Source organism: Sinocyclocheilus anshuiensis, unplaced genomic scaffold, assembly GCF_001515605.1.
Source record: "Sinocyclocheilus anshuiensis isolate Anshui unplaced genomic scaffold, SAMN03320099.WGS_v1.1 scaffold1360, whole genome shotgun sequence".
NCBI lineage: Eukaryota > Metazoa > Chordata > Actinopteri > Cypriniformes > Cyprinidae > Sinocyclocheilus > Sinocyclocheilus anshuiensis.
The window spans coordinates 88,605-105,947 of record NW_015546110.1 but is presented as its reverse complement, the minus strand read 5'-3'; the positions used below and the strand labels follow the sequence as shown (position 1 = coordinate 105,947).

The 17,343-nt window shown below is 41.2% G+C and overlaps 1 protein-coding gene and 1 pseudogene across 1 annotated transcript in view; one reads left to right on the top strand and one right to left on the bottom strand.

Moving 5' to 3' along the window:
- The window catches only part of LOC107700650 (G1/S-specific cyclin-E2-like), a 19,564-nt gene extending 15,156 nt beyond the window's left edge, over positions 1-4,408 (top strand). The window contains exons 8-12 of the mRNA XM_016502384.1: positions 2,128-2,223; positions 2,653-2,787; positions 2,877-2,988; positions 3,614-3,771; positions 3,939-4,408. Of these exons, the coding sequence (XP_016357870.1) occupies positions 2,128-2,223; positions 2,653-2,787; positions 2,877-2,988; positions 3,614-3,771; positions 3,939-4,022 (585 nt within the window). The 3' untranslated portion in view covers positions 4,023-4,408. The remainder of the gene's footprint in view (positions 1-2,127; positions 2,224-2,652; positions 2,788-2,876; positions 2,989-3,613; positions 3,772-3,938) is intronic.
- A 213-nt stretch (positions 4,409-4,621) lies between these two features.
- Positions 4,622-17,343, bottom strand: part of LOC107700651 (integrator complex subunit 8-like) — a 34,460-nt pseudogene continuing 21,738 nt past the window's right edge.

Below are 17,343 nucleotides of genomic sequence, written 5' to 3'. Positions count from 1 at the left end.
TTTGTGCGCATGTATCCTACCTCTCTAATTCAGCACAAATCCAAATATTCCATAATATTTCCATGTTTGCGATGTAACGTATCTGAATGCTAAATTATTATTTATTATGTAAATTATAGGCTTTGTACTTCAGTCGCGTTCCAACGGTGACACAGAGGCGGGTGCGCTGATATTTGGTTCACTGTATTTTATTTTGATAAAGTACCAACTGCGCTGTCAAGTTAGCAATGCTGGAACTGATGTGTTTTGTGTGTGTGTGTGTGTTTGTGTGTGTGTGTGTGTGCGCACCGGCATGATCACTTCAACTGTTTCCTTATACCAGCAGAATCAACTTTAAACACTTATTGTCTTATTAATAATGCATCACTGTATAAATGTCTGCTTTTATTTGTGTAAACTCACAATGAAAACAAAACGTTGTGCTTTTGTAAAATAAAGAAAACAAATAGAATGCCGCTTTCTGCCATTTGAGTTTCCTTTCTGTGAACAAATTAAGACTGTCACAAAAATGAACTGAAACTCAGTGTATATAGGCTACGTTACGTGTCACACTGTTTTTTTCCCCTTGTTTATCTGTAAACTAAATCAAATATATTTCAAGAATTTATTCCTTGTATGTATATATATACTGCAGATTTTATATATATAACAATGTAATAATATTTAGTATTTTCACATTTAGGTGGACATTTTTTTTTTAATTTGTACTACTGTCTGTTCAAAATAAATGAAAAGAAACCGAGCATAGTAAATTTGTAAAAACGAATTAATCTTACATTTTTTTCTGAAATTAATCACGATTAATCCCACCTAACATTAAAGTTTTTAAATATACTTTTATATTGCAGTAATTTCACATTCAATCTTCAAATGAATGTACAAAAAAAATTAAGACAGTATATTTGTTTAATGGCATCTTTTTTTATGACTGAAGGCCAGTATCACTGATACCAATATTACTGACGTCTCTATGAAATTTTTTCCCCTATTATTTAACCATTGACTATAGCCATTCAACATTACAGTATAATTGAGAGCTATAAATTTGAACATTTATTAGACTTTAAAAAATAACTTCTAATTTAAGTGAACTTCAAACAATCTTCAAATAAACCCATTATAATAAATGTCATATTTACCTGGGCCCTTCAGCAGAAATATACAGAAATTAAAAATGAAGTTATCAAACACTAAATTCTAAATTAAATATAGATGAATCCTTAAAGCTATAAAAGTTATTGATTTCCTCGTTTTTCTTTTTCTTTCTTTGATTGACAGACATCACAGCAGCTGGTTATTAGGTTGTTTCGGCTGTTATTACTCTAAGAGCTGCCGCTGCTGAACGTGACACGGATCTGTGACACGCATCATATTTCTCTCAAATCTCTTTACCTTTTCTGACACACTTCAGGTCTTAAAGTCTCTAGTAATGAGCTGATGAGTTAAATCGGGTGTGTTAGATGAGTGAGGCAGTGCTGGGCTGCTCCAGGACAGTTTTGAGAACCATTTCAGAGACATGTTCTTACATGTGATTTATCGATAATATATTGCATGCACGCACAGTTTTAAGGCAGCTATAATCGCCTTTTTGGTAACTTCATGACTTAACTGACCACGACAGTGCATGCACATAGTTTATTTCACGCTCTGATATGAAAGGATACACAGGCTACAGCAAGCACAGTACCATTTCCGCGCACGTTTGACTCGCGCCTGTCGCTGAAGTGAAGCTGGAGCGCGCGTCTGAAATGTCTCGTCACATCAAATGTTTGATGTGATCGTAAAGACGTTTTGCGACTAAATAAATGCACTTTTTCTCAAGGAGTTGTGAGTGCCAACCCTAGCGCCACCCAATAATGGCATTAAATATTTTTAACACGTTAAACTGAAAAAATTTATCACCTGCGTTAACGCTAATTTTGACAGCACTTATATATATATATATATATATATACTTAAAACAATGTATTTCATTTTTTTTGATCGCATGCCTGATTAATGTACAAGTTGTGATGTTAACCTATGCATAGTGTGTCAAAAATAATCTTCAAGTCTCATTTTTTTAATCTACACTGGAGCTACTGTCTGCATAGGAAATGAATCACTGCATGTTCCTTGTTCTTATAGGAAATATATCCTCCAAAAATCACTGAGCTGGCTTTTGTGTCTGACGGAGCCTGTCTGGAGGAGGAGATCCTGCAGATGGAGCTGATCATGTTGAAGGTGTGGACAGAGAAATCACTTCTGGTTCTGCTCTGGAGACCCCTGACGGGAGAGAGGATGCAAAATCATTACAGAAATTCATAAATCAGTTTTATCAATAAAATGTCAAAACATGGATAAATAGATATAAAAAAACAACATAATATGTTGAAAACAATATATACAATTTAGCATGTGATTATACTGAAATGGATCAAATTGGGCTTCAAATATTTTTAATTTGTCTGTTGCATTTTATACATCTTTATTTTTGATTTATTTTTCGAACAATTATTTACTTGCACGAATGTCCCCTACTTTTCATCAATATAGAAAAGTTGAAAACCGGGAACATAAAAAACATCTAATAAAAAAAATAGAATGAGAAAGTATTTAACTTTTAGTTGTGGATGTGTGTGTTATCTAAACATGTCTTTATGTACTCGACAGGCGTTAAACTGGGATCTTTGTCCGGAGACTGTGCTCTCGTGGATGAAGCTCTACATTCAGATCGCCTCGCTGTATGACGTCACCAATCTATTAGTGCCTCAGTTTTCTCAGGAAACCTACATTCAGATCACACAGGTACTCGCGCTTTCCCCACACCATTATACACTATTCTAATCTTGACAACTACTGTGAAAATTTGAATATGCTTTTTGTGTTTGTTTTAGCTCTTGGATTTGTGCATCCTTGATATCAACTCTTTGGACTTTAAATATGGAGTCTTAGCAGCGGCTGCTTTTTGCCACTTCATGTCAGCTGATGTCGTCCAAAAAGTATCGGGTAAGATTTTAATTTGCAAGGTCTACTGTTATATAAGTTCTTCGTGTTTCTAAAGCTGTTAGCTAGTGTACATTTGTGATCAATTAGTGATCATCTAAACCAATCTGAAGCAGTTCAATATGCATGTGCCCACATTGTGTGCAGGGTGTAAATGCTAGTTCTTCCTGACACATTACATTTACATTTAGTCATTTAGCAGACGCTTTTATCCAAAGCGACTTTTTTTTTTTTTTTTATCAAAAGCGCCCATGGAAGCAAAATCAACAAAAAAGCAATGAAACAAGCATTTAAACATTAAAGATGACAGTGAAAGAACCGCATAATGCAGTGTCCAACTAGCCAGTGTCATACCCTTTCCATCAGGATTTTCCTGTGCATTTTTTATTACAGGGTTTTTCAGTTCATGAGTAAAATAAGGTCTGGTAACATAACTTGGCGATACTTGGACGTTTTGTTGTACACATAAAGGGCACACGTTCTTATGGCAAACATACATTTTTAAAAATAACTGCATCAAAATTTGCATTGTATTTGTGTATTTTATATTACTGAGCAAAGCATAAAAATAGTAGTTTTGAGCATGTGTCTCAGTGTAGATCAGGCGAAGTGTTTGTCCTCCACACAGGACTGAAGTGGGAGGCCATTGAGACCTGTGTGAACTGGATGGCTCCTTTCATGGAGACCATGATGTGTTATGAGAGTGCACAGCTGAGAGAATTTGGCCAAGTGCCGTCTGAGGACAGACACAACATTCAGACACACGTGGACTACCTCTGCATGCTGGTGAGTCTAGTGCTTAACTAATATTAATAATTGAGATCAGCGCAATCGACGGATGCAGAAGTTTAGAGGTGGAATGAGGAACATTTATGAGCGTGTTGTGCTCATGGCATTGTTTCAGCCAGGTGCATTTAACAGTTTTTTAATCAATGTCATGTTCTCATTTACAGAAAGATGCTCAGGAGAAGCAGTCAAAAAGCCTGGAGCCCTTGTTTCCACCAACACCACCAAGCAGCGCTGAGAAACCCAGCTAACACTAGTGTTCATACAGCAGGATCAGTGTACTGTGATATTTACTGTTACACTAGGTCTAGACTTCATCTCGAGTTCAGGTCATTACATGTAATATGTACTATGTGCACAGGGCTTAAACTGCTATTTAAGTAACAAAATAGACTTCAAGAAACTGCACTGCAACTGTTTTATAATGAGTAGGCAACTTAGGTTTCCCTGTACAGTACGAAAAATATTGTGCAAAAAATAAGATTAGGCCTCAGGATTGCTGTAGTATTTTTGTATATTTTCTGTTTTATTATTTTTTTCTCTAAAGTTCAAATGATGACTTCTTCAAATGTGATTCATGAACACATCAAATTTCCTGTCGGCATAATGTTCTTTATTATACAGCACAATTTAAGCATAATGTTCATTTGTATATAGAATGTAAGATGTTTACATTTGCTCATTTCAACTTTACCAAAAAGATTAAATTGTGCATTTCATTGTTCCTTATTGACACATAATTGTGAAAATTGGATGTGTGTGTGTATATATATATATATATATGTATACATTTGTATATTATAAAAATAGGACACAACATAAATTAGCATAGGCATATTTATTTGAAAAAAAAAAACTTTTTTTTTTTTTCCCCCCAGTAAAAAAAAACACTCTTTTGGAATGAAATTAAAAGTAGAGTTTAGCCAAGGCCTGTAGGAATTTCTTCTTCCTTTTTTGCGCTGCAAGCTGCAGGACTTCCTCTGGATTACTGGAGTTTAACTCTGTCTGTCCGATGGCCTTAATCTGTGTTCAAATACATTAACCATCATTAGCTTCATATCTGTGTACTGAGCTAATTTAGTTTAATTTGTGATGGCTAATATAGTTCCATCTGAAAATTAAGCAACTTTTGTACAAATCTTGCTTTGAAACTGCACTGAAATTAAATATTGGTACATATTGTTAGATTGCATTTCTGCTGTATCTGAAATAAATGTTTGAGACACTCAGCGTAGCGTAACTGATTCTTGAATCAACAGATAAATGAATCGGCTTACCGCAACTTGTCTTTTGTCACTCTCCTCGTTTATGATGAATGTCTAAAGGCAAAAGTTATGGTAAAACAGAACAGATGTGCTGAATAAAGGCTTATTCAATTCTTTTTATTAATACATTTGCAAAAGTAGATCTCAAGACTGGTAACAGCTAAATCGTGTTGGTCTGAGATTGGGTCTTCTTTAAAAAGGATACATGTCAGATATTCCAGAATCGTCACATCCCAGATGTAATCATAGAACGAATCCATAGAGTCATGACTGATGGAATGGAGAAAAACCCCATAAGAGATCGTTCCTGACTTTGTAAATCAGGTATTGATACAGCATGCATTGCAGTTCACCTGTTTTGCATGCATTGCAGTTCACCAGTTTTGCTCTTGTAGAGCTTTGCAATCGTGTAGTCGATTTCCCTCAGAAACTGGCAGAGAACAGCCACCTGCAGAGTGCACACAATAACATCATGAATGACGCAGTGCAATCCTCTGAGACGAGACTCGTGAAGCGGTTTGTTACCTGAGTGTGGCAGTTCAGCGAGCAACACTTGATCATTCTCTTCAGAACCTGCAGAAACATTCAGCGTGCGTCAGTCCTGACAGTATCCCAGCATCACATGATCTCTACGGGGCACTTTACTAACAAACCAAAAGTAGAAAAAAAAGCATGTTCTTTATTTGTTCATAAGGTTGTTCTGCAGATTTCCAGCACCTGGTCGGTGTAGACGTCAGGAGGAACTGGTTTAGTGAAGTAATCTGAGCACACGGTCCCTGCCTGCAGGTAATAGTGCATCGCTGCAGAATACTGGTTGGTCACTGAAAGAACAAAAGAAGAAAAAAATAAGAGAAAATTTAACATGAGTTTAGTACATAAAAACGTACTCTGTTACTAATGGCGCTTTTCCACTGCGTGTTACGACTCGGCACGGCACGGCTCAGCATGGTTTGCGTTTCCACTGCAGTTCAGTACCGCTTTAGAGTGGGCGGGATTATTCACATGTCGTTATAGTTGCGCCTCCTCTACTACCACGACTCCTAAAAAACACTTTTTAATTCCGCGTCGCCCCATCAAGCTCTCGCTGGATCCGCTCCTCTGCTATCAACGAGAGGAACGTCTGTTCTTCCACAACAGACAACAAAACTTTTTGGTTGTTAAAAAAAGGTGCGCTCGTTCAAAACAGTTGCGTTCGATCCTTCGCTGGCTGTGCTGATTTAAATCTAGTGGTTCTGTTGTGTTTGTGTCGCAAGTTCAGTGACGCAGGTAGTGACGATTCTCTCCGGCCAATTCGTGATCAGCAGAGTTTACACGTCACGTTTTGGTAACGGTATGGTTCACTTGGAACCCCAACCGAGGTGGTACTAAAAAAAGTACCAGGTACCAGGTACTGTACCCAGTGGAAAACCCCCAAAAAGTGAACCTTACCGAGCCGTACCATGCAGTGGAAAAGCACCATTATGTAACCTTGGTTCCCTGAGATACGGGAACGAGTACAGCATCTGCTAAGATGCTATGAGAAAAAGCCTTTTGATTGTGTAACTTGTGGTACTGTCTCTGTGATTCTTTTTGTATGAAACTTTATGTGCTGCCGTCTTGACCAGGTCTCACTGGAAGAAGAGATAGCAATATCTCAATGTGATTTCCTGGTTAAATAAAGGAATAATAATAAAATTACTGTCCGAATCGGGCTATAGAAAAGCATAATTCAGAGTCCGAGGACATGAACAAGCTCCGAGTAGAACGTCACATGCTGTCATCTCGAAATTATGGTAATTATAATAAGGCGTGAACACAGCATTTGTATCGATTTAGAGTGGGCGGGATTATTCACATGTCTTTATAGTTGCGCCACCTCTACTGCCGCGACTCCTGAAAAACTTTTTGATTCTGCGTCGCCCCATCAAGCTCTCGCTGGATCCGCTCCTCTGCTATTGCTGCTATCAACGAGAGTAACGTACTCGGTTACTAACGTAACCTCGGTTCCCTGAGATGCGGGAACGAGTACTGCGTCTTGCTATGAGAAAAAGCCTTTTTTCTCCTGAACTGAAGCCTTTTTTCAATCACGCAGTGAAACTGCACAGCCATTGGTTAGTGCAGTATATAAAAAATATGAACCAATGGCTCGGCAGCAGAGCTGCATGAGCCTATGGCAACAAAGCCCGCCAAAGTCCACCAAAGCCCACCAGAATGGGCGGGGCATCTGGCTATATAAGCGGGCGTTCGCCACAGGATTCTCAGGTTACCTCGACTGAAGTGACGACTAAGTCGTGCGGCTACATAGCACGGCTAGCAACGCAGTACTCGTTCCGTACTGCGTCTGCTAAGATGCTATGGGAACACAGTACAATCACGCCGTGCTAATGTAGTGGAACGACTAAAAGTATCATAACTTCCATAAGCAACCAATGCCCATAGAGAAGTTAACAACAACCCAAAGCTAAGATGGGCTGAGCTTCCTGAGGTCACACCCGGCCTGGTTAATCATTCAAGAGTACTCCTGTAATTTCAACACCCAGGGGTCGAGAGCTAACAGGTGAACTAATTCCAGAGAGCTTGAGCGTGATACGGCTAAGGGCTCTCTGCCAGATCTGTTTACGCAGCGCGTGTCTCTTCAAGCAGAAAGGATCCTGGCCTGCAAGGGCAGAGGATGCCATATTGTCCCGTTCGCTTGAGAGAGGAGATCCCGTCTCAACGGAATGGGCCAAGGGGCCGCTACCAACAGCTGAGTTAGCTCCGATAGCAAGACGAGGTGATGCCTCTGGGAGAATGGTCCCGTACTCCAATGGGACTTTGAAGGCCCAAAGAAGAGTACGCTAGCGAGATGGAGTCTACTATCCATCTAGAGAGTCTTTGCTTTATGACCAGAGCTGACAAAGAGTTGTTCCGATCATGCTTTACTGATGCCAGTGCCAGAAGCAGAGCAGTCTTCAGCGATAGTGACTGAATGTTGGCAGACTGTAGCGGCTCAAAAGCGGGGCCCTTCAGGGCCCTCAGTACAGTGGGTAGATCCCATGAAGGGACGGTTAGGGGACGAGGCGGATTCAGCCTCCTGGTGCCCCTTAAGAAGCGGATAACCGCGCCGTTTCTGCCCACCGATTGGCCTGCAATAGGGGCATGAGAGGCCGCTATAGCGGCTACATAGACTTTGAGCGTGGATGGGGAGTGTCCCTTATCCAGCAGCTCTTGCAGAAATGACAACATCTCTGTCAAATCGGAAGTATGAGGGTCTTTGCCGCGGTTTAGACACCAAGCGGAGAAAAAAGACCACTTAAGGGCGTAGAGGCATCTCGTAGATGGGGCTCTAGACTCCGAAATTGTTTTCAAGACTCGCTCTGGGAGGCTCGAAGGCTCCCGTCGAGCAGCCAGAGGTGAAGGGCCCACAGATCGGGCCGAGGATTCCATATTGTCCCGTTCGCTTGAGAGAGGAGATCCCGTCTCAACGGAATGGGCCAAGGGGCCGCTGCCAACAGCTGAATCAGCTCCGATAGCCACAGCTGGTTCATCCAGAGAGGGGCCACCAGGAGAACCTTGTGTTTTTGTTCCCTTACTCGCCTGATTACCTATGGGAACAGGGCGATTGGGGGAAAAGCATAAAGAAGGAGGTTGGGCCAATCGTGGGCCAACACGCCCCTGGTCTTGAAGTAATAAACTGGGCAGTGAGAGTTGTCTTCTGAGGCGAAGAGGTCTACCTCGGCCTCGCCGAAGATCTCCCAGATCCTCTGAACCGTCTGCGGATGGAGCGTCCACTCCCCTGAGGGGACATTGCTCCTTGATAACATGTCCGCTTCTTGGTTCAATTTGCCCGGTATATGTGCTGCTCTCAGCGAGCGTAGGTTGAGTTGAGCCCATTCCAGGAGGCGCTCTACCAGAGTGAAGAGGCGCTTCGAGGAGAGGCCTCCCCGGCGATTTATGTAGGACACCACGGACCTGTCCGTTTAGGACTGGCAGGAATAACTGACAGGCTCGACATACTGCTAGCATTTCCAGGCAGTTGATGTGGAAGCCTTTTTCCGCCTTCGACCAGTGGCCGAAAGTCGGTATGCCCTCACTCAGCGCCCCCCAACCTGAGTTGGAGGCGTCTGTCGTGACAAATGTCCTTCTGCAAACCATCCCCATGGCCATGCCCTGTTCCATCCAGCGGGAGTTCTTCCAGGGGGCCAGGGCTGTTACACAGGCCTGACTCACCCTGATCTGCAGGCGTTCGTGACGCCATGCATGGGATGGAACCCGTGGTAACTGTAGTGCTGGCGATGCCGCCGCCATGAGGCCCAGCATCCTCTGAAACATTTTGATTTGATTAGCGTTACCAATCTCGAAGGAGGTCGCCAGCCTCCGTATGGCCAGAGCCCGTTCCGGCGCGACTACAGCTCTCATTTGGGCCGAGTCGAAAATTGTTCCCAGGAACGATATTCATTGGCTGGGGAACAACACGCTCTTGGCAAAATTGACCCTGAGTCCCAAGCACTCCAGGTGGCTGAGGAGGAGAGTCCTGTGTGATATTAGCTCTGCCTCCGACTGGGCCAGAACAAGCCAGTCGTCGAGGTATGAGATCGAGGATGGGCCTTAGATTGCCATCCTTTTTGGGGACGAGGAAATGGCGGCTGTGGAGCTTGAGCTGGGGGAACCATTTCTACGGCTCCTACCGCCAGCAAATTCATCACCTCGGAGCGCAGGACGTGTGCGTCTTTGCTCTAAACCGAGGTGGGAACCAAACCGCTGAATCACGGGGGACTTCAAGCGAATTGCAGTGCATAACCTCGTTTTATTATCCCCAAAACCCAGTCTGGCACTCCGGGGATGGCCTGCCAGGCCTCAGCCCACGTGACAAGGGGTTGGATTAATTCGAGTAGCTGGTCGCCGTATGAGGACCCCACACTCAGAAGAGGAATTTTGTTTTCTTTGAAAATGCTTTCAAAAAATGCTTCGCTAGACTTAATGCACTCATAGCGAGAGCAGTCAGCCCCATGCGCGCTGCCTCACTATAAAACTATTAGAAGAGGAGTACTGATGATCTTTATGTGTAAACACACTGGAGGATCAAAGAGCTGCGTGGAGAGTGATGCTGGCTTTGCCAGCGTTAAATCACTCAAGCCTGATCACTCATGGTTCGCCATTTCCACCTCCGAGTAACTGGGAGGAGAGAAATACAAGAGCGGGGGAGGCGGGGCTCAGCGACGCACACACAAATGCGAAGCTGTCAGCGTTCTGCTTTGATCTGTCTAGGAGGATTAAGCCGCTCGGTGTAACGAGAGGCGCTGATCCTCACGTGTAACACACACTGGCAGATCAAGCACGCATGATGTGTGCCAGCATGAAATTGTTCAAGCCTGATCGCTCAACCCGCGAGCTCACCGTTGCTTCCTCCGAGGTAACTGGGAGGAGAGAAACATGAGAGCAGGGAGGCGGAGCCGCCTTCCGCGAACGAACAGGGGCAGACTGCTTTCGTGGTAAAAGCAGCCCGTCTCCGTGAGCGCAGCCATAGCGACACACACAAATTCGAAGCTGTCAGTGACAGCGTTCTGCTTCGATCAACCTAGAAAGATAGATGTAACGAGGGGCGCTGATCTTCATGTCAGCGTTCTGCTTTGATCGAATGCTTTCAAAAAATGATCGACGCGCAAGACACGGATCGACGTGCAGCGGGGAGGGCGAGCACGCAGCTTTCTCTCAGCATGAGATCGCTCAGACCCGGTTGCTTAGCTCCCAGACTTCGCTGTTTCTCTCTCCGAGGCTCGCTGAGAGAGGAGAAACGGGAGAGCGGGGCTGCCTCATTGAAGGCAGTCCACGAGCACCCAAGGGGACCCAGAGGGACCAAGTATTTTGCAGGGAAGCCCCACAAAATGCAGTAGGGCTAAACTCACAAGAGGTCGGCCCTGCCTTGTATCATCGTCCCGAAATAATTCAGTACAGCCTCGGAACTCACTGAGGGCCAAGAGCGTACATGAAGGAGGCAAACGCCAAGCACTGGTTGTCATACGACAGAGTGCCCTGCTATGCAGAAAGGACCCGCGCCTGTAAGGCCGGGATGTCCAGACTGTAGAATCTGACAAATGTGGACGGCGAGGCCCAGCCGACCGCCACACAAATTTCTGCAATTGACACACAGCTAGACCATGCCCAGGAAGAGGCAACGCCTCTAGTTGAATGGGCTCTTACTCCCATGGGGCATTGAAGGCCCAAGAAGAGTATGCTAGCATAATAGCGTCAATTATCCATTTGGAAAGTCTCTGCTTCCTAACCGGACAACCCTTGCTGCGGCATTCTGCCTCAGTGAGCGCACAGCACACTGCCCTTCTGCAGTGGATCAAATCGCAACAGGGAGAGCGAGTACGCGGGTACAATGCCGGCATGCGAACGCTCAGACCGGTTGCTTAGTTCCCTGACTCTGCTGTTTCTCTCTCCGAGGCTCGCTGAGAGAGGAGAAACGGAAGAGCGGGGCTGTCTTCAATGAAGGTGGTCCGCGAGTGGAGAAGAACGAGACTCTTGCTCTGAGTGAGCATTCCGACTCAGTAAGCGAGCAGTCTCTGCGTGGGGGCTGCCCAGACTGCCCTTCTGCATCATGCAAGATTCCCTGCACGAGCCACACTCGCAGCGCGACATTTGCAACAACGTCGCTAGAATTTTGCTCTTTTAGGGCTTACCTGCTAGAAATAAGATCTTTCAGAATCGCCGGATGGCAGCAGGGAACAGGGTCAACGGGAGGTCTCAATCCAGCTGCGAGGCGTGTCAACGGCGAGCAGGCTTGGGATCAGCGTAAAACGTAGAGTCATCGCTGAAGGAGAAGAAATCTGAGAATCCTGTGGCGAACGCCCGCTTATATAGCCAGATGCCCTGCCCATTCTGGCGGGCTTTGGTGGGCTTTGGCGCCATAGGCTCGTGCAGCTCTGCTTTTTACAAGTACTGTAAATAGGGCATTTTTTTAGCATTTGGGTCGATTTAAAACTGTATTATAAAACGGATAGTTCCAGTCCTTGATTCTGATTGGCTGAGCCGCGTTCGAAGCTGTTGTAAATTACACTACAAACATACACCTTTGTTTACGTCTGTGTGTTGCTGGGCAACCACTTTGTTGGAACCACAACTGTTTCTGAGGAACTACATTGTTTGGTGGAAGAATACTGTTTTTATTTATATCATTACACTTTATTTGCTCTGTTTTATTTTCTCTGCTTCTGTTAACCCGTGAACCGTGGTTTACAGTGAACTCCGCTTCACGTCGTGCCTAACAATGCCCCTTAGCTGTTATAAATTCACTGTAAACCACAGCTTCTTGGGGCTTATTGCTTTATTTGACCATGAAAAACTATTTTAAAAATAATTTGCTTGAAAAAAAAAATGTAGGCTTTGTTTAAAAAGATGCATCTCTATGAACTCATCTCTATAAAATATCGTGCATCTGACAGACTAGGCCAATATTTTTTAATTGTTTAAATGTCAAAACATTTATTCAGGAATTAAACTTTATTTTCTGAGTAGTTATTTGATTATATTTTATTAACACTTTAATTATGAACATTCAGCGTCAGTCTCTGTGTTGTAAATAGTTAAAATATTTTGATGAAAACAAAACATTGCAAATATTTTATACTTTTGTATGTTTTAGTTACATCAGACTTTGAGTAAATTTAAGTATTATAGCATGAATTTCAATTTAATATTAAGTTGAACTGCTTAGGGCTGGGACTAAAATCTTAAAACCTGATATTTATATGCATTTCTTAACCATGGCAGTGATACACATCACCAAATGGTAATTAGGCCTCCATATCACATCAAAAATTAATTAGCCCAGCTTACAACAACAACAAAAATAACCACATACATACATACACACATTCATAAAGCGATATATACTATAAACTGAGTATAAACAAATTAGCATTAACATCACAAAACTCTGTAAAGCTGCTGTGAAACAATGTGTATTGTTTAAAGTGTTACACAAATCATGTGACTTAGTACTTAGTTCTCTCTGCAGTATGAGTGCAGGGTTTCAACTTTCATTCATACATAGCTTCAACTTACCAAAGTAAATGTCGGCCTGCGTGCAGAGCCACGACTGATTGTTGGGGTTGAGGCTGAGAGCATAGTTCACCAATTCCTTCAACGTGACGACCACGGCTTCAACATCCACTGACTGTAAACTGCATCATCATCGTCAGAACATTTGACACCAAGATTACACCATCAAAACAATTATTACATGTACAGATTTTAACATAGGAGCATTTCTTCATCTAATGGCATGTTTGACGTACTTGGCAAGAGATGAAGGCCATATGGAGATATGCTCAGCTGTCACTTCATTCACTATATCATCCTGAGAAATAAAAAAAATCATATACATAATGACCTGGAATCAATCCACAGAAATAATATTTTCTCAATTTATTACCTATTCTATTGTTATTTGTTTTGTTATTGTTTACCTACATGACTAGTTTATTTTAAGTCATTCTACAGTATGACAAAAAGATAAACCGGCAACCAAAACACCTACAATCTAGAAACAATACTGAATAACTTCCTCTACACTGGTTAGCACATACCCGTACAATATTGTGCAGCCGCACAAACAAAGAGATGAGTGTAGTCAAAACCAGCGGCTCCTAAAACCCAAAATCATATCGCAGATTAATACTGGAAGCTCTCTGTATGATACCATAAACTTTTACATAATGCTTTGTACTTGGAAATTTTACACTTACCCATAGTTTTTTCATAAAAGTCATGAATTTGCTCCTAAAGCACAAACAAAAGAAAATATAACAATGCGTTAACATAACATGGAGAACTAGATTTAAAAAAAAGTTCAACATGACAAACTTTGAAGTTGGCTTGAGAAAGCAGACCAGAAAGTTTTAAAAGTAAAAAAAAAAATGTTTTCAGTCTGAAATAGTTTGAAATATAAAATAGTTTGAATGTTTTGAAGGCAATAGTCTATCAGAAAATCATGCAGTGATTTTTTTATTTTATATTGCAGACACTGAAACAGGCTCTGTATGATTTTTTCCCTCAGGAAGTCATCTAGGGCAGGTTTTAGAGTTATTCTCTATGTACAATGGAGCGGTCCCTGTGTCTCACCGGGGCAGGATGCCCAGCGAGGACCCTCTCTGTTTGAGAAGGCTCACTCGACCGTCACTGCTGCGCTTGTGCTAGCTGGAAACACTGCAGATCTGCACCACCACCTCCCAGAGCTCCTTCGCCGTGCGTCTGCTCTCTTTGGGTCCTGGCAGCTCCTTACAGGTGGATGATATCAGCTGCCCTAGCTGAATGAAGAACAGGACACAAGAAGACATGATCTGTAGCAGTGTTGGAAATAATCGATTCTCCGATGCATCGAGATTCTCTCTTGCGCTTGGTTTTTCCCGCACATGGCACTTGTGTGCGCTAGAGACAATCGTGGCGGCTTCATTGCACAGAACATATGCTGTGAGACACATGCGCATTGCTTGATAGTGTGTGCTTCCACTCGCCGTTATTTCAGTGTTTCACTTTAGATATGCTTTCATTTCTGCTGTTTGGAATGCAGTATGTATTAGATGCATGAAACTCACACACTGACAAGACTTTCGATCTGAAGCTCGATCGCAGCTGCGGTTATATATATGCACTTGCATCTCCGATTACTTACATGATACGAAACCGATGTAAACAGAGTCAGTTATGTTTTCAGAACAGGACAAATCATCTATCGAAACAGATCTGTGCATTAGTGTGAATGCAGCCTGTCAAAGCCTGTCTATGATGCCATCAGTAACAATCAAACAAAAATAATGCTGAGTAAAAAAGAAAAACCCATAACTATGATTGTCTGTAAACTTTTGGATACAGAAAGCACTCTCAAGATACTGAAAGTACTTTTCGTTTATCACTTGTAATTATCTTTTCCTCCCTTTATTAGTTTATATTTGCTTATATGTTTCAAAGCTATATTTAGTTGGTTAAATTCTTAGCAATTTTTTTAATTCATTATTAATTTGTAATTATTTTAAAAAGTAGCCTGCTTATATAATTTGTGACCCTGGACCACAAAACCAGTCATAAGGGTCAATTTTTGAAATTGAGATTTATACATCAATAAAAATAAATAAGCTTTCCATTGATGTATTGTTAGGATAGGACAATATTTGGCCGAGATACAACTATTTGAAAATCTGGAATCTGAGGGTTCAAAAAAATCCAAATATTGAGAAAATCGTCTTTAAATTTGTCCAAATTAAGTTCTTAGCAATGCATATTACTAATCAAAAATTAAGTTTTGATATATTTACAGTAGGAAATTTACAAGATATCTTCATGGAACATGATCTTTACTTAATATCCTAATGATTTTTGGCATAAAAAAAAAATCTATTTTGACCCATACAATGTTTTTTTGGCTATTGCTACAAATATACCTGTGCTACTTATGACTGGTTTTGTGCTCCAGGGTCATATTTAATAAAAATGCACAAAATAAATATGATATAAAATGAATATGAAAATGTAGCCATGTGCCATAATATTGAAAACTGAGGAGGCGACACATCGTGATGTCGAATTGAATCTAATGGTTGACATGATAATCATAATCGAAACGTGAAACCAGTGACAATTCACACCCCTATTGATCTGTGGTAAGAAATCTTAAGAAAACATGACTGTGCCTACTAGAAAATTTAAAAAATGTGTAAATGAGAAAAAATATATTTTGCATTAAGAAAAAGAAGCCTGTTTCTAAGACCCTTAATATTTTCACACTATTCATGGCAATGAAGCACAGGAGTGTTTGTGTGGAGAGTGCAGACACCTTTATATAGGGGTTGCTGTTGACCAGAGACTGCGGCACCTGCAGTGTCAGATACTCGTTCTCCCTCCAGTTGAGCATGAACACGACACTCCTCCCCGACGGTCTGACGCAGCGGGAGATCTGTGCCGTGGAGAACATAGTAACGAATTATATAGCATCCTACCCTAAAATATCAACTCCACTTCATCTGGTTTTGTTAAGAATAAGCACAAACTCAAAAGTGCTTAATTTATCAAGGAATAAAGTCAACACATTCACTTTTCCTGCACGATTTCATCACATCCTGAGCAGTGTTGGGAAGTAACTAGTTACATGTAATGGAATTATGTAATTTAATTACAAAATAAGGTACACTTTATTTTAAGGTGTCGTTGTTACAGTGTAATTATACATTTTACAGGATTAGGGTTACTTGCATTCAATTAAGCATAATTTATTGTTATTATAATAGTAAGTACATGTAACGTGTGTAACAACGACACCTTAAAATGAAGTGTTACTCAAAATAAATGTAATTGTAATCAGTTACAGTTACTGAGAAAAAATGTGTAATTAAACTAGTTATGAAAATGTTAATGATAACAAAGAGGGTTACATCTGAATATTTTCACACACATACCAATGTTTCAAGAGTTGAGGACACAGAATAGGGTTTATGTATATGCTTTTCCAAGGCATTGTTAGATGCCAGTGTTTCTTGTCATAGCTATGCAAATATTTGATTTCAAAATCAGTATCATAGCTATTAAACTATATCTTGTTATGATCGTAAGTCTGTATTTAACCTCAGAATGATCTCAAATTATAGAGGTGCCTAAAGTCTGATTTTGTGGTGCTTGTGCTTTAAAATTAAATTATTATAATCTTAATTCAAGTGAAGAATCAATGTTGAGTACTACTGTAATGTTAAACCTGCCTGCTTTAAATGTTTCCAAATGATGAACAGTAGAAAAAATTATGATTTTAGAACAGTCATAAAAAGTAATCAAATGTAATCAGTTACATTACTTTAATAAAGTAATTGAAATAGTTGCACTACTTATTACATTTTAAATAGGGTAACTTGTAATCTGTAACCCATTACATTTCTAAAATAACCTTCCCAACACTGATCCTGAGTAAATTGTCATCAACCTTCAAGCCAAATTCTGCAGCGCGGAATCCTAAAGGTCTAAGTGAACAACCGTGTAGATATTTGATGCAGGGTCAGATTCATTTATTTCTCTGTACAATGTCATTATATTGCCAGAAGTGAGTGTGAAAGACCTTGCTCTGGTTCATTTTAAGCTAAAGATCATCAGACCTCCTGTTAAGAGAGCATTTGTCTACAACAGCTGACGTAATACTAATAAACTAACAAACGCTAGCTTTCTATTTTTTCTATTCTATCTACTTGTTTTTCTTTGTGTGTGTGTGTGTGTGTGTATATGTGTGTGTGTATGTGTGTGTGTGTGTATAATATATGTATATACACCTTGCTACGTGTACTGCGTTAGGCTAACCGAGACTTGT